The sequence below is a fragment of the Equus przewalskii genome, chromosome 4 (genome assembly GCF_037783145.1).
Source record: "Equus przewalskii isolate Varuska chromosome 4, EquPr2, whole genome shotgun sequence".
Taxonomy (NCBI): domain Eukaryota; kingdom Metazoa; phylum Chordata; class Mammalia; order Perissodactyla; family Equidae; genus Equus; species Equus przewalskii.
The window spans coordinates 7526164-7544377 of record NC_091834.1 but is presented as its reverse complement, the minus strand read 5'-3'; the positions used below and the strand labels follow the sequence as shown (position 1 = coordinate 7544377).

The 18214-nt window shown below is 38.8% G+C and overlaps 1 protein-coding gene across 8 annotated transcripts in view; it reads right to left on the bottom strand.

The window, feature by feature from the left end:
• Nucleotides 1-18167, bottom strand: part of BCAP29 (B cell receptor associated protein 29) — a 40353-nt gene extending 22186 nt beyond the window's left edge. Inside the window, exons 1-6 of one of the 8 annotated variants that reach the window (XM_070617176.1) lie at nt 17621-18167; nt 17111-17216; nt 13956-14056; nt 8790-8940; nt 7559-7694; nt 516-624 (exon numbers count right to left, since the gene is read on the bottom strand). In XM_070617176.1, the coding sequence (XP_070473277.1) occupies nt 516-624; nt 7559-7694; nt 8790-8940; nt 13956-14056; nt 17111-17202 (589 nt within the window). In that variant the 5' untranslated portion in view covers nt 17203-17216; nt 17621-18167. Of the gene's footprint in view, nt 1-509; nt 625-7558; nt 7695-8789; nt 8941-13955; nt 14057-17110; nt 17335-17385; nt 17597-17620 lie in introns of those variants that run through there. The other 7 variants (XM_070617172.1, XM_070617177.1, XM_070617173.1 and 4 more) reach the window with 7 other exon arrangements.
• Between the last annotated feature and the right edge of the window lie 47 nt (nt 18168-18214).

The window sequence follows — 18214 nt, the reverse complement described above, 5'->3', positions numbered from 1 at the left end:
TGTTCTGGAGTGAGCCATTTACACTCTCAGCTGACATCCCGGATTGCCGCTTACTGCATTCCCAGCCATCTCTTTCAAGGAACGGTTTCCTTATATCTGACAAGTGGGAAATATTAGGGCTTGACATATGCAACATATTTGCTTGTAACCAAAACTGTCCTCCTGTGATTACTTCTTTCAAAGAAGCAATGTACTATGATGGAAAAATATGATTCATTTTCCAAAAACATGTTTACCAGCAACTTTTCAGGAACACAGCTCTTTTGCTAAGGCAGGAACATCTGTATTTACAACACAGATCTGAAACACCTACATGTTTTTCTGTATAACAGAGCATGTTTCCTTTTGCTGAAACAATGTTTTATCTTCATATTTGAGCAGGAATTTATAAATAGGTCACTCTTGGTATTTTAGCCACAAGCACATTCAGCCATTAGCTTTGTTTTAGGAACACCAGTGAAGCGTCACGGCATAAACTATCACGCTCTTTCTCTTCTGCACGCGCACACAGTTACCATCTGAAGTCTTCTTCAGTTCAGTTTTCAGTTTTTCCTGGTCTTCTAGTAGTTTTTTATTTTCTGCTTCCAAAATGTGCTCCTCTTCCTTGCCATACCTTTTCAAGACCTATCGGAAAAGAGAGTTACAGAAAGAAGCAAGCTTAGATTGCATTAGCCAGACATTCTTCGGAAATGGGATGGATAATATACTTAAAATTATTCATCTTTATTTTATTCTTTGCCTTTTTCAGTATTTTATAATTTTCTACAATGTACTTTTGCTAACAAAAACTTGATAATTGGCAAACCACACAACAAAGATTTTTTATTTTATGGTTGAAATCTCTGAAATGAAAATAAGAGTTTCTGCTACTATGATTAACATTATATTTTCAAAAGTATTTAGGTAAATAAGCGAATGTCTTTTCCTTGATTAAGTGTGTGATATAAACCTAAGGAAAGAAACAGTTCTAAGGATGGTATCAACTGAAAACCATTATGTTCCAATTGCAGAGCTGTGTACTTAGACTATTTTTATATAGATGAATTTGTAAGAGAATATAACATTGTCAGGGTGAAGATGGGGAAGGGGAAAACGACAGGGTCATCTCAATGCTTGCAAAATTCTATCTAATTTTCATTGAATAGTCTCCAAATTACTTTTATTCAGTTAATCTTTTACGGTGCTCTTCATATTTTAAAATCTATTCCGGATTTTAAAATGTTTATGTTTGTAGCTTATCTTTTCTAGGCAAGAAAAATTAAAACCTGAATAGTAAAATACTTGACTAAAGTGAAAATAGCATAGAGTAAAAATTTCATAATCTGTATGTCTGGATAGAAACTATCACTGTTCATAGAATTAAGAAGCTAACTTTTCTTGAAGAAATTTTAAGGAATTTAAGTTACCAAGAAAAGCAAGTTGGATTAATGTTTGAAAAATAAAATATGTACACACTGGTATTTGACTAAGTCAAGTAGAAGCAAGTTGATAATGACAGCTTCCAAAGTCAGGTAAAAAGGGAACTCAGGACAATTTGAAACAGACTGACATAGAAATGAATTTCTACTGCAGGGTGACTCCTTTTCTAATGTAATTTGGTATATTCAACAAACAAAAGTCAGAGTTCTACTGAGCATTGACTACATGCAAATATTTTATAATGCTGGGTGCTAATGGGGGTAAAAATGCAAGAGAAACATGGTCTCTGCTCTTAGGTAACTTCGATCTAGTGGAAAGCATGAGACAGGAGCATAAAAACCGTAGCACAAAATCAAATACAGTACCATTGTGTTACAACAGAGCTTAGGCAGCTCAGGAGGAGGAATTAAAGTACTAATGAATATATTACATAATCCTAAGAAATTGTTTTAGGAGATAGAGGACTGAAGTACATACTAAAACTAAAGGAGTCTCAGAGCTTCAAAATTAAAAAACAAAGTTTTTTAAAGAGCAGAAACAAGAAAACAATTTCTTCGAATCTCTATCAATTTGTTGTCCACTCCAAGTTCAAAACAACCCCAGCTGTTACTTCACTGAATTCACAGTTTCCAGTGATTACCCAAATCGGAAGAGAACCACTGAGTTGCAGGAATGTTTACACTGAGTGCTTGAATTATGATGCCATTGACTTGGAAAAGGTGGATTTGCATCGGTCTTGTAAATAAGCTTTCATTACTGCACCTGTAAACTCGTCCAAACTTATTGTATGTAACTTGACGCTGGAGAAAGACCAAGAGCCCTGGAATCTGAAGTTCAACAGCCCCCTGCTACAATGATGCACATGTTCACTGTCCCACCCACCTTACCCCACCCGGGTAAGTGGCTTAAAAAAAACTAGTCAGAAGTAAAGCTCCACCACTGTTGTTATTTTAAAGTAGTCAAACTAAAATTAATTGGTCTGTCATAATTATTTCATTTCATTAACTGAATATCAGAACAGAAAGGGGGCTTAGGTACCACCTGAAAGCCATTTTACAGACTAGCTTAGGAGCGAAGGGCACAAAACAACGTGGTTAAGAGTGGATTCTAGAGTCAGACTGCTTGAATTCCAATCTTAGTGCTGTCACTTATTAGCTTAACAAGTCGCTTAACATTTCTGTGCTTCCATTTCCTCATCCATAAAACGCAGATAATAAGAGTACCAACCTCATGGGGTTATTGTGAGAATTAAGAGTTAATACTTTACTGTGAAGCGTATGCAGCAACACCTGGCACAGGGTTAGCTATTATTTATAACCTTGAGGCTCAGAGCATAGGAGGTGACTTGCCCCAGGTCACAGTGCTAACTATTGGCAGAGCTGGGACTAGCACCCAAGCCTCTCCGATCTCAGGGTAATGCACTTTCCATTAAATAATGTGTCTCTGATAGAGAATGAAGAGGCATTTTAGCAGTTTTATTCTTCCTTAGCTAGTACTTCAAAACCTACCTGAAGTATCTTGAAACAGAAGTCATCTGACACTCTGACCTATGGCCTGTATTGGTCAACTAGTACACTCTGGGCACTGACAATACTCAAGTCCAGCTCACAGACTTCTGCCCAATTTGTAGTGGCTTTAGCCCAGCATCTCTGGGCACCTCTGAGGATCTAAGGCCACCGAATGGGTCACAGATACGCAGGAAGCAGGGAATCAGGACAGCATGGAAGAAAAGGGGAGGAAAACAAAAAATGGAGAAATTGTGGGGCATTGAAGAACCAGTATTCATGAAATGTTTCCTTGCAAGGGTAACTGGTTCTGAAAACAATTCCAAAAGCAAAGTTCCAAAAATGTTTTGAGGAAGGTGTTATTTTGAAGGACAGGACTAATTTAAGTACATTAATTATGGTGTATGTCCGAAAAATAGTACCAAAACTTAATGAAAATGCTTTCCATTTTCGTAGAGCTGAAAAGTAAGAGGAAAACAACTAAAGAATAAGAGGAAAAGAGCAATATTCTATTAATAGCTATAACTCATTACTCTAACATGGTGGGCATACTTTCATTTATTTATTTAAGGTTCACATTGGTTTATAACATTATGTAAACATCAGGCGCACATCACTATATTTCAACTCCTGTATAGACTACATTGTGTTCACCACCAAGGTCTAGTTGCCATCCGTCACCATACATGTGTGTTCCATTTCCCCTTTCGCCCTCCTCCCACCTCCTTCCTCTCTGGTAACCACCAATATGTTCTCCATCTCTTTTTGTTTGTTTGTTTATCTTCCACATATGAGTGAAGTCATATGGTAATTGTCTTTCTCTGTTTGACTTATTTCACTTAGCATAATACCCTCAAGTTCCATCCGTGTTGTCACAAAAGGCAACATTTTGTCTTTTTTTATGGCTGAGTAGTATTCCAATGTGTATACGTATGTATATACATATATTATATATATGTACATGTATATATTATACACACATATGTATATGTATGTATACATTTTTGCATATGTATGTATGTATGTATACTTATACATATGTATACCACATCTTCTTTATCCATTTATCCATTGATGGGCACTTAGGTTGTTTCCAAGTCTTGGCTGTTGTGAATAATGCTACAATGAACATAGGAGTACATACATCTTTTCAAATTAGTGTTTTTGTGTTCTTTGGACAAATAACCACAAGTGGAATAGTTGGATCATATGGTATTTCTATTTTTAATTTTCTGAAGAATCTTCACACTCATTTCCATAGTGACTGCACCAATTTACATTCTACCAGCAGTGTACGAGAATTACTTTTCCTCAACATCCTCTCCAACACTTATTATATTTCTTGTCTTTTTAGTAATAGCCATTCTGACCAGTATGGATGGGGTGATACCTTATTGTAGTTCTGATTTGCATTTCCCTAATAATTAGTGATGCTGAACATCTTTTCATGTGCCTGTTGGCCACCTGTATACCTTCTTTGGAAAAATGTCTGTTCAGATCATCTGCCCATTTTTTGATAAGGTTGTTTTTGTTGTTGTTGTTGAGTTGTACGAGTTCTTTATATATTTTGGATATTAACACCTATCAGATATATGATTTGCAACTATCTTCTCCCAATTGGTAGGTTGTCTCTTCCTTTTGTTGATGCTTTCCTTTGCTATGCAGAAGCTTTTTAGTTTGATGTAGTCCCACTTGTTTATTTTTTTATTTTGTTTCCCTTGGCCGAGAAGACATATTCAAAAAGATACTGCTGAGACCGATGTCAAAGAGTGTATTGCCTATGTTTTCCTCTAGGAGTTTTATGGTTTCAGGTCTTACATTCAAGTCTTTAATCTATTTTGAGTTAATTTTTGTGTATGGTCTAAGATAATGGTCTACTTTCATTCTTTTGCCTGCGACTGTCCAGTTTTCTCAACACCATTTATTGAAGCAATTTTCCTTTCTCCATTGTATGTTTTTGGCTCCTTTGTCCAAAATTAGCTGTCCAAAAATAGATGTGTGGGTTTATTTCTGGGCTCTCTATTCTGTTCCATTGATCTGTGTATCTGTTTTTGTGCCAGCACCATGCTACTTTGATTACCATAACTTTGTAGTATATTTTGAAATCAGGGAGTATGATATCTCCAGCTTTGTTCTTTTTTCTCAGGATTGCTTTGGCCATTTAGGGTCTTTTATTGTTCCATATAAATTTTAGAATTCTTTGTTCTATTTCTGTGAAAAACATCATTGGGATTCTGATTGAGATTGCACTGAATCTATAAATTCTTTGGGTAATATGGACATTTTAACTATGTTAATTCTTCTAATCCAGGAGCACAGAATATCTTTCTATTTCTTTATGTCCTCTTCAATTTCTTTCAAGAGTGGTTTTTAGTTTTCAGTGTATGGGTCTTTTACCTCCTTGGTTAAATTTATTCTTAGGTATTTTATTCTTTTTTGTTGTGATTGTAAATGGAATTGTATTCTTGATTTCTCTTTCTGCTGGTTCTTTGATAGTATACAGAAATGCAAAAGATTGTTGTATGATGATTTTGTACCCTGCAACTCTACTGTATTTGTCAATTATTTCTAATAGTTGTTTGGTGGATTCTTTAGGATTTTCTAAATATAAAATTATGTCTGCAAACAGTGACAGTTTTACTTCTTTCTTTCCAATTTGGATCCTTTTAATTTCTTTTTCTTGCCTAACTGCTCTGGGAGGCCTTCCAACACTATGTTGAATAAGAGTGGCAAGAGTGGGCATCCTTCTCTTGTCCTAGTTATTACAAGGATAGCTTTCAGTTTTTCACCATTGGGCATGACGTTAGCTGTGATAACAAGCATAATTTTAAATCAAGATAGGTACATGATAGGGGCTGGCCCCGTGGCCGAGTGGTTAAGTTCGCGCGCTCCGCTGCAGGCGGCCCAGTGTTTCGTTGGTTCGAATCCTGGGCGCGGACATGGCACTGCTCATCAAACCACGCTGAGGCAGCGTCCCATATGCCACAACTAGAAGGACCCACAACGAAGAATATACAACTATGTACTGGGGGGCTTTGGGGAGAAAAAGGAAAAAATAAAATCTTAAAAAAAAAAAAAAAAAAGATAGGTACATGATAAGTCTACAAATATAAGGCTACATACTTTTGGGTGTAGCCCCAAAGTGAAAAGTTTAAAGTGAAAAGTGTAAAGTGTAAAGCTCTCATTCATTAATCAATGCTTTGAGGGTTTTGCTTTTGTTTTTACCATTGTGAAATGAGATCAAAGGATGGAAAATGAAGCAAATAATATCAGGGTACAAAATGAGGCTGATTTGCTGCTGAAATATCCCCAAAAAGCAAAAATGATTTATTTCTTGCTTTTGAATATAGAAATACCAACAGCTTGATTTTCAAGACTTATATTTACTACAAAGAAAAATCTACAAAATGTCTATGGATCAACGCCTTCTCAAAACAGAACAAAACTAAGTAAAAAAAAATAAACTGGTGCCTATTCACTAAAAGTTTCCTCAAAAGATGCTGGTTAAAATCTACCCAAAGAAATACTGCTGAATTCTGTTTCTACGAAAAAAGGTCCTTCTTTACCTTTTTGTTGTAGTACAAATAAGGGAGCCATCATAAGAAGTGTAACATGGGTTTTGAATAGGTGACCATGATACTGCAGCATCAAACAATTTTTTACAATTAGTTTTGCCTTACTAAATAGGTTTTACAAAATTTTATATTGTACTCTGTAATAGCTAACTCATTTAGAATTGATGAAAAGCGGTGCTTATAGTTCTTTCTAAAACAGGCGGGGCTTTAGGGCTTGGATAAGGATTTTAATTCTTACTCAGCCTCACAATACTTTTTATATAAATATAACTTACATAATATATAATTGACTGTATTTCTTTAATTTATAATAGGAAAATAATCTTACTCCATTATTTTAGGAATGCTTTCTTCAAGAAAATTTGTCTTACTTCTGAATGGTTCCAGTGATTCTTTTTTCTAAGAAGCAGAATTAGCAAAACTTATAGGGTTAAATATGCGCTGAAAACACGCAAGCTATGAGATCTGACTCCTGAATTTCAAACTTAAGGAAAACAAAATACCCAAAGTAATTCTGTATCTTTCACTTTCATTTGTTCTTCTTTTTCTTTAGCGGGGAATACATCAGCACCGGAGTCACGTTCTCCGTGACCGGCAGCTAAGCACAGCATAGTGTTCCCCACGGAGGACTAGCAGCAGCCTCACCACATGAAAGACTCTAAATATTACATGCAGTCATAAATCCAGCATCAACTACTTTCCTCTGCTTCTCACAGAGCCATCATTTAAAAGAAAACCCAAAATCCAGGCATAAAAAAATAATCTAACAGAAAAGGAAATGGAAACAGAGAGATTCATAAAGACTTGCTTTAGCTTATCAAGTAAAATTAACAGTAATGAAGGAGTTAAAATTCATATTCCCAGAATACTGTTTTCTCCTTGAATCACAGGAAATAGGTTCAATGGCACTAATCTACTATGGAGGGAAACTGTGAGAGAAAACAAATCTAAAAAACAAAATACATTTGAAACAATCATTCTCTAGAACAATACTGCTATACCAACCCTTGGGAACACCAACAACATTTACACAAATTTTTAAAAAGAAAATTGAAATACCCGTTTTAGTTTTTCATTCTCTTGCATGAATTTTCTGGCAGCCTCGTTAGTATTTTCTGCTTGACTTTTAAGTACTCCTTTGTTTGACAATTCTTTTGCCAGCTGAGTAATAAGGGTAACCAGACGTCTCAACACTCTAAGGAAAAAAAAAAAATTTCAGAGCAATGCATAAGTAGACCAATCATCAGGAACTGTGACTTTACAACAGTTATCGTCAAATGACTCTGCTTTAGGTGTGGGTGTGGTGGAGGGAGGTGATGTTTAAGGAGGACATGTGCTTTTGTTAAAAAATCCAAGTCTTTCAGACAAAACAAGCCTGTGCCTCATTCCTTGGGAATCTCCGGTGGAAGACTAGCATTTGGAATACAGGTTCAGTGGTACTTCCTAATTTAATTGTTTTCTTTGTAGAGGTCCTCAGCCAGGAGGAGCAGAAACAGAATTTCAGACAGTGTGGCAGGGCCAGTAAGAGCAGTCTTTTTTTGGCCCAGTTCAAAGTGTGCTATTTAAAGAGCACTGTGTGAGGTTGGCCATTCACATGTGTTTATGGGTAACTGCCATTGTTTTCAACTATTCATCTGCCAGACATTTCCTCAGGAACTGCTAAGCGTTAAACACTGTGCTGGGCGCTGGGGACACAGCAGGAAATGAGACAAGTCCCTGCTCTTAAGGAGATCAGGTTCTAGTTGGGGAGCCAAGAGCAAACGGTATTTAATTACAACCATGAGAGATGCTTGAAAGAAAAGTATGTACACATTCTATGGCAGGGTATGACAGGAGACCTACCTACTTTTGGGGAGAGATGGTCACAGAAGGCTGCCCTGAGGAAAGGGCTGAAGGATGAGTAGAAGTTAGTCAGGGGAAGAGTGTTCTGGCAGAAGGAAAAGCAGGTGTGAAGATCCTGGAGGAAACTAGGTATGCAACAGGAACTAGTAAGTATTTGTTGCAAGAACGAATGAATGAACAGTGAAGGTCAGTGTGGTGGAATGTGGTTTACATGTCAGAGAACAGCATGAGACAAGGCTCCAGAGAGAACAGGTGCCAGATCACGCAGGACCTTAAGGACCTATCAAACCTACAAGCCATAACCATTGTTTGTTATTTGGGTATATGAGTTCTTTTATGAAGATGTTAGTATACTGTACAGTACAGAAAAAAGCCCTACAGTATGAGTAGTAAAAATGAGAAAGAGAAACATAAATCATGTTTTTAAATTGTATTTTTTTTTACTTACAGCCAAAAAAATAATGAAAAGCCAGAAATGTAAAGATTTCTTTGAGACCTAAAAAGTTTCATGTGTATGTGTTCATAGGCACTAGGTCTGCTGGCTGAGTTTTTTTCAATGGCAGGAGTAGAGGCATATTTCCTTACTTCTCTCACAGCATCTATTAGAGAAAATGAGAAAACATTACTTTTGGCTTTTAAGAATGTAAAATTATTATTGAAATGGGAAGCAGTTTTAGAATAACTGACCCAACTTTTCAATAATGACCTTTAGGCAGGGGCTGTCTCTTTGTCTTTTCCTCTGCAATACCTGGGAGGGTATCATGCTCAAAACAGATGCTCTGTAAATGGATGCTAGTGGCAAACTGAGTGTAACAGCATTTTTGTTTTCTACTGTTCATCTAGGACTTATCGTCATTGTATTGTCAAAGTCGCTTTGTGAATATACTGAAAGCCGCTGAATTATAAACTTCAAAGGAATAAATTTTATGGTATGTAAATTATATCTCAATAAAGCAGCCATTAAAAAAACAAAATCAAGTCAAATAGTAGTTAAAATGAGCTCATTTTCTAACTGGAATCTCTTTCCTGTATGACAATAACTCTTTCCTGAGAATGCTGATGGCTACACTAAAGCAGCAGTCTAACTTGCTTGTACCTCCACTGGCCTAATACTGGAATATTTTCATTACTCGAAAAGAAACCCCACACCCATCCCTCCCTTCCCCACCTCCTGGCAACTACCAATCTACTTTCTGTCTCCATGGATTTGCCTGTTCTGGACATTTTATACAAGTGGAATCACATACTATGTGGTCTTTTGCGTCTGGCTTCCTTCACTTAGCATAGGGTTTTCAATGCTCATTTATCGTGTAGCATCTATCAGTACTTCACTATTTTTTATGGCCAAATACTTCATTGTACAGAAATAGCACATTAGGTTTATCCATTCATCAGTTGATGGATATCTGGATTGTTTGTACTCTTTGGCTATTATGAATAATGCTGCTATGAACACCCATGTGCAACTCTTTGTCCTGACATATGTTTTCATTTCTCTTTGTATATACCTAAGTGTGGAATTGCAGGTCTTATGGCAACTATGTTTAACTTTCTGAGGAACTGCCAAACTTTTCCAAAGCAGCTGTACCACTTTCCATTCCCACAAACAGTGTACGATGGTTCCATTTTATCACCATCCTTCAAATCCCAGGCCTTCAAATACTTTTTCATATTTTGTCCAGAGTTCGTAACTGTTATCACAGGAGGGCTAATCTAATACAAGCTATTTTGCCATTACCAAGACCAGAACTCCTGTGTCTTTCAAAAAATTATTATTGTAAAAAATTTATTGAAGTAAAATTCACATAACATAAAATTAACCATTTTAAAGTGAACAATTCAGTAGCATTTAGTATATTCACAATGTTGTACAACCATCACCTCTATCTAGTCCCAAGACATCTCCATCACTCCAAAAAAAAGCTGCTTAATTTTTTGACTTTATATTTGTATGCCATTTCTATTACTGAAAATCTTAGTTTCTAATACCATTAACATACTTATTCATTTGTTGTAGTAATATACAGAAAATAGTTTTAAAATGATTAACAATGAAACTAAGTGAAGTTTCAGATTTCTTCGCAATCCCCATTGTTCATAGAAAATATCTCACCAAGGAGGTTGAGTTGGAGTCCTACGTTCAAGACTTACTTGCAACAATTCCTTCCTCTGTGTTGCATGTTACCAGTCTCATATAATAATTGATTTATTTGTTCTGGTTTATTTCCAATTCTAGAGTTCGCTTCTTTCTAGTTTCATAAAATTTGAAGTTTTCTTTAAATTTTGAAACAGTTTAGGTAGCATTGGTAATACCTGTTCTTTGAAAGTGGCAGAATTTCTTGCAAAATTTTCTGGTTTTATGCTTTTCTGAAGGAGGGAAAGATTGTTGATAACTTTCTATATTTCTTCTATGGAAACTGTTTAAGGTTTTTATATCTCTTAGGGTTTATTTGGGTAAATTACATTTCTCTACAAAATTACTCATTTTATCTAGGTTTTCAAATTTATTTGCATAGAGGTATATAAAGTAGTCTCTTAAATTATTTTTAAAAAATTTCCTTGGTTTTGGGGCTGGCCTGGTGGCATAGTGGCTAAGTTGCGTGCTCTGCTTCAGTGGCCCGGGGTTCCTAGGTTCGGATCCTGGGCGCAGACCTACCGTTCTGTGGTGGTGTCCCACATAAAACAGAGGAAGATTCGCACAGACGTTAGCTCAGGGACAATCTTCCTCGAGCAAAAAGAGGAAGATTGATTGGCAACAGACGTTAGCTCAGGGCCAATCTTCCTCACACACACAAAAATTTCCTTGGTTTTAATAGCTATTTCTCCTTTGTCATTTCTCAGATTCTTAATAATATAGTAAGAGTATGCCAACCACTAAAAACAACCGAAAAAAAGAAACAAAATAGTATTTATGAGTTATTTTGAGCAAGCCAGAGAAACTAAATAGTACTATGAAGGGTTATGCTTGTGATTCAGCTTCCTTGGCAATTACTCCTGAGTCCATTACGTAGAAACACTGAAGATTAACCAATAACATCAAAGAGGTTTATAAACATAAATGATTACACAAACCCACCTGTGAGACGAATTGTCTGTATAATACCAAGCAGACCATGTCTGAAAGAGGAATTGGGGCAACAACAAGGAGAGGGTGTGACGTATAGTTGGCTTTCTATAAACCATGGGGAGAGCGTCTTTTTTTAGATCACTTGTGGAAACTTTCAAATTCCTGGAATGCATTTCTGCTGGTACTAAATGCATTTCTAGCTTTCCTACATCCTTTCTGCCTATTTCCACCCACAAAACATGCACAGTTTTGCATTACCTATACCACTGTCATTCTAGTGGACAAGAACACTAGCCCATGTGCTTTACATACATGACTGCATTTAAGTCTTCAAACACCTCAGGGAAGTAGGTGTTAGTACTCTCTCCTGAGACGGAAACACTGAGGCTTAGAGGGTAAGTTCCCATCTCCCTGCCTTTAGCATCCATGGTTAAAGCTCCTGCAGTAACCATCCCTCGTGTCCCTCTTCTCTGGTAATTTATTACCCACTTTGCCCACAGATGTAGGCTCCTGCCAGCAGTCATCATTCCACTTTGTGACCCCAATCCCTGGTCGCAGCTTACCACACCTGGTGTTGGCTGGTCTGATTTTTTTCCTCAGAATTGGAATCGGAATTCAGAAATGGCTAATTAATCCTTGCATATGGCTGGAGTGATAACACTTGGCAGCTGTGTGGTGCCCATTTTCTGCCTTGGGAATAGAGCACCAGAGTTCAAAGAGGTATGGAAGAATGAAGTACACCCGGGGAGAAATGCAAGATAAGATAGGGACATGAAAAGGACCCTTCTGTTCCTAGGACTAGTCCCTCCCTCGAATTGGGCTTCCTTAGGTTGCTCTGAAACAACATATTCTATTATAAATTCCCCTTTCTTGGTCACCAAAAGAAGTTTGACTACAGTTCTCTTTCCTTCTGTGGGTATGTGGCAGTTTCAGTAAAAATTCTTGTGATAATTTTAGAGTGAGAAGATTACAACACTCTTCTAGAGTTAGTAGGAGCAGCAAAAATTACTTCCTTCTCTATTTTGCAAAAGGATAAACCAAACTCAGAGAGAGGAAGTGCCATTCCAGAGGTCATTTAATTAGCTGCTGGCAGAGTTGGGACCTGTTTTCCTTATTGTTCTTTACTTGTTTAGTGTTATTTCTTATACGGCTGGAGATTCAATTGATAACATTAACAATAACATACTATGAGGCAAATACATTTTTAGATGAGGCACAAACCTATTCACCTCATGATACATTTACCCACTTATACCCTCTCACCCCAGCTGTTCCCAGTTTTACAAAGAGGATTCCACATCAGAGGCTTGTGGTGTGGAAAGTTGGAAACATTTTCTCACAAAACAGTGGTGTACATGGTGGTGATGGTTCCAAGATGGCCCCTGTAAAACCTACTTAACCCACAACACAGCTCTGAGGGAAGACATCCTCTGTAATGTCTTTCAAAACCTGAAATGCCAAGAAATAGCTGGGTGATCTTAAACAAATCACTTAATCACTCTGAGCTCAGTGATTTCTTCTAAAAAAAATTGTAATTATTAAGACTCACGGAATTTCTGGTTTGACAGGAAATTCCTCTTCTAATTTCAAAGATACCTGCTATCGTGAAAAGTTCAAACATGCTAAAAAACTAGTACAATGAACACCTATATTTCCACCACCTAAATTTAACAATTGTTAACAGTTTGCCATATTTGCTTTACCTGTCTTTTTTTTTAACCATTAGAAAGTAAGTTGAAAACATCATGACATTTTATTACTAAATATTTCAGCATGCATCTCCTAAGACATATTACTATATAACAGGTGTTGGTAAACTTTCTCTGAAAGGGGCAAACAGTAAATGTTTCAGGCCATATGGTCTCTGTCCCAACTACTCTACTCTATAGTTGTCCATGTAAACAGACATAGACAATATGTAAACAAATGGGTGTAGTTATGTTCTGATAAAACTTAATTTACAAAAATAAGCATTTGGCCATCAGGCTGTAGGCTGCTGGCCTCTGCTCTATAATAACAATGCTGTTATCATAACTAAAGTTAACAAAAATTCCCTAGTATTACCTAACAACCACTCCATATTCAAATTTTTGCCCCAATGTCTGTGTTGTAATTTTTTAGCCAGGATCCAAACAAGATTCACACTCTCTATATGGGACTTCCCTTGAGGGCCTAACGATTCTATTCCTCTATTTGCCCCCCTAACAGCTAAGATCTCTGGGTGCCAAGGACACCCCAGTTACAAAGGATCGTACAACTGGTACCTCTGAAAAGCGGGCTATGCATTGCTGCATTTAAATCTTAAAGCAACTTAAAAGAGGTTAACACTCACTGCACTCAGCTGAATTTTATGCTTGTGCATAGAGAATAGTAATATGCATCAACCGTGTATCAATATATCATTATCTACTCTATATACTGACAATATACTATATAAAGTCAACTGTGGAACCAATAGCAACATCAAGTTAATCAAAAACTAATGAATCTGTTAATTAAAAAGAAAACTAGAGTTACACTTATTCAAAGGAGGAATCTAGTACTTACCTAGAAACAGAACAATTAATAGGACTATAATAGTAAGGAAAGCCTTGTTCCAGAAAGTTGCAATTTTACCCCACACATTAAATGAAAAAATCTTCTGCCATCTGTAAAGCGATACAATTAAATTAGGTAAAAAAAATCAAAAGAAGGTTTTGAAATACTTTATAAATACTGAAGTAACATTTTGGTAACTGTAGTAAATGAAAAGAATTACAGAAATTTAATTTTTTATGTCACATAAGAATGTCTCATGAAATAAAGAACAACTTTTTCAAATTTAATAACAAACTGACACTTGTTTATCTTCTGACTGGTGGCTTAAATATTCTGAAGTGAAAATAACTTTTAAATATACATGATCAAAACCTTAAAAAGGAAATCTTACAGTAAAATGTCATACTGCTGAAAGAAGCTATCACTTTATATCTTTTCTCTAATCGGAGTAATAACTCAGAACCAAAGACCTATTGGTCTAACCATCAGCAAAATTTCAAGAGTAGGGGGTCCAAATTCTGCACTATTTATTTTCATACAGTACACTTTTAACATCTACTCCAAGTAAAAGAGTTTCTCTACCTTCACCAGGAGGGAATTAAAAAAAGCATTGAGGTATTACATGTATACAGTAAAGTACAAAAATCTTAAAGAAATAACTTGAGGAATTTTTACATATATATATACACATGTAATTACCACCCATATCAAGATTTGGACACTGAGGAAATGAAAAGAGGAAATAAATAGTCTAGATGGATTGAGTAGTATAAGCAAAGACACAGAGGTAAGAAAGCAGGAATTATAAACGGTAAAGAGTGACAAAGTAATCCATCACACAATTGGGAAGGTAACAAACTTGGAACACAGACATTTTAACTGAATAACACATTAACTGAGTCTAAAGGAGACATACAAAGGTAATAAACATTTAAACACACATCAAGCGCTTACAACTTAAGTTTTATTTTACGATTATGACTAAGTATTGACTAATAAGTTTTGAAAACAACTTCACTTGAAGTTGGCGGGGAGCGGGAGATTGACATAGATGAAGGCAGTCCCTCCTCTCTCTGTGCTTCCAATCCCAAGGACGGTCTTCAACTTTTACATCACAAAACTTTTATATTTGTAGAAAGAGAACAGAGCGGCAATACCTTGATCTAGGCCCAAATGTGAATTCACATATCTTCAAGGGCCAGTATGAAAGGGAACACAAAAGAGACCCCTACAGGGAACAACTAGCAGTTTATAAGAAGATGCAATTCAAGCAAGGGCTAATAACAGCTAAAATATATTGAGTCCTGACTAAACCACAGTTCTAAGCACTTTAACATGTTTTAGCTCATTTAATCACCACAACCTCCATATGAGGTAGATATTAGTATTAACTTCCATTTTACTGGTGGGGAAACTGGCCAGAGATGGTAAATAACTTGCCCAAGGTCACACAGTAACATGTAGAGGCAGAATATAAACCCAGGCATGCTGACCCAGAGCATGTGTCTTCAACAAGTGGGTTATGTGAGAAAAGAATAGAGAGACAAATTAAATGAAGACTGAAAGCTTCTTTTTGAAGATTATGGGGATATGTATATAAACGATAAAAAGACATGGATCCACAGAGTAATGACATACTGTAATTTACGTGTATATATATATTTTCTTATGCATATTTGTACATGAGGGTACATTTATACAATGTGTGTACATATACACACATCTATCAAACAGCTACTCGATCAGGAAAGGAAAAAAATTACATTTGGCCGGAAGAAAAAAATCCATAATGGATCATTTTGATGCAGCAAAGATCAACAGAGGAAAAAACTTTTTTTTGCAAATTCCGAAGCCTTATTTATAAATCCAATGTTTATAAATAATATCTTTCTCTTGAATATAGGATGTTATTGTTGCAAGTATTACCAAAAAAGCAAATCAGGTGTTACTGAGGATTTGAAACAAAATTAACAGGATGAGGAGGAAGGTGACAGAGCAGAAAGAGCGCTACACTAAAAGCCAGAATCTTGTCTGGAATCTGCCATAGACCAGCTAGTCAGGCCACTTTTCCTCTTTGGGTCTCAGTACAAGATCTACAGAACGAGCAGTCTGGATAAAATCATCTCTAAGGCTCCTTCCTACAGTATGATTCAACGTTTTTCTTTAGTAAGGAAGAAAAAAGTGATGGTACAGCTGATAGAAAAGGACAGAAGCGGGAAGAAATCTAGGTAAATAAGAAGCAAGTGAAGAGTTGTGCAAGACTAGCTGGATCCTGACTGAGCCAAGGGAAAAACTTTCCTACGTCTCTTCCAGGCCTGGGATCTTCCTAAACTTCAGTGGGTTATCTCTGCCATCTCACTTAACGAAAGCTTTCGCCTCGTGAGCATGAGCAAACGTCTTGCAACATTTTCATTACACGTGTATTTCACCATTCATACTATCAAGTTTTTGGATCTAAAACTGCATTCCTAATAAGGGCATTATTACAAAGGTAAAGTGACCCAGTGCTTCAATTAAAATACTCAGTACTTAAAGACCTCCAAAGGTGATTTACCAAGGAACTAATGCTGATGTATGGTTCTGACGCTTTTCATATTCAGCACCTCTAATATATAGGGGAGGGGGGAGTAGTAAAATTGCTATGAAGCATTAAGGAAACTACTTCTTGGTTACATAAGGCCAAAACTAAGAATCACTTATTGGCTTAAGTTTCACAACTGTCATTCCCCTGCCGCAGTGAAACATTTCAGCGCCCATGCTGTGCTGGAAACATAATCTGTCATTCATCTCTATTTAGTTCACTGTTCCAGCCCAGGGCAATAAAACAAGAGTACAACCTGATGGACAAGACAGGTGTTAAAAGTATAACCATCGATTTATTATATCTGTAATCAACAGAACGGAAGGGACCAGGCCCTTTTGCTTTTAGAAGAGAGGGGAAAAGAGTTAACTCATTTGTACATATCATAAAAAGTCTTATACCTTTTAATACCGTCATTATATACCACCTAATTTGTGCAATGGTGAGTTTATTTTTAAAGAGCCCCGTTTACGCATCAGCACTCAGAACTTCTGAATCTTAAGGAACTTTTTCCCTATCACACCAAGCAGCGGACAGGAGCCAGTCCTCTATTTACCACGGCAACGCGCTGGAGGTTTCCTACCTCTGGGGAGGAATAAAAGGCAGACAGAAGATGAGAATGAGTCCTATTTCAGCGTACAGAAAGGTTGCAACTGCCACCCACTGGAGCGTCATGTCGCTCTTCGCACCTAAACAGAGAAAGCCTGCTTGAGTCCGCCGTCGCCTGTCGCACACCCCGGGCGGCGCGGGCCGGGGCGCCCCACCTCAACCCGCGGCGGCCGGCAGGGCGGGCAGGGCCGGGGCGCCCCACCTCAACCCGCGGCGGCCGGCAGGGCGGGCAGGGCCGGGGCGCCCCACCTCAACCCGCGGCGGCCGGCAGGGCGGGCAGGGCCGGGGCCGGCGCCCGGAGCCTCCTCCGCGGCGGCCTGCGGCACCCAGGGCGAGCGGGCCGGCCAGCTCCGGCGACCGCCGCCCAACGTCGCCCTCCCCAACGCCCGCGCCTCAGGGTCCCGCCCCGCGAACGCCGCTCCGGAGCCCCGAGCCCCAACGGCGGAGGGCCGCGCGCCCCCGGCCCCGACCCCGGCGGCCTTACCCGGCCGCGGCTCGCGGCTCCCCGCGCTGCTCCGGCCCGGCGCCCGCGCGTCACAACTCGCGGAGACGGGAGGAGGCGGAGCGGGCAGCGCCCTCCCGCGGCTGCGGCCCCGCCCACTCCCCCGGAGCAGGGCTGCGCGGGCGCGAGAGGCGCGGAACCGCTGGCTGACGGCGGTGGGCGGGGCCCCACGGGGCCGGGCGACTGCGCATGCCTAACAGCCTGAGGCCGGGGCGGGGGCGTGGCCGGGGAGAAGGGAGGGGGCCGGTGGGGGCCAGACCCGGGATGCAGCATGGGCGGGCGGTGCTGCAACGCGCTCTACGCGCTCTTCCCGCTGCGTCTCTCGGTTGTGGCACAAACGGTTTCATCGGCCGGAATTGAGTGCTAGTTAGACAGCAGGGCCAGGGTTGGACGGCCGGGCAGCATTTTGTCCTTCTGAGAACGCAGGAGAATGTGTAGCGTCAAAACATCCCCTTTCTGCGTGATTTTCTGCTGCTGTCCCTGGGCCGGGAGTGTTAGCGCCTGCAAGCCTCGGTTCCCTACCCGCCACACGGGAGGGGCCACCGAAAGCTGGAGCGCCAGGTTCCTGGCAAGGAA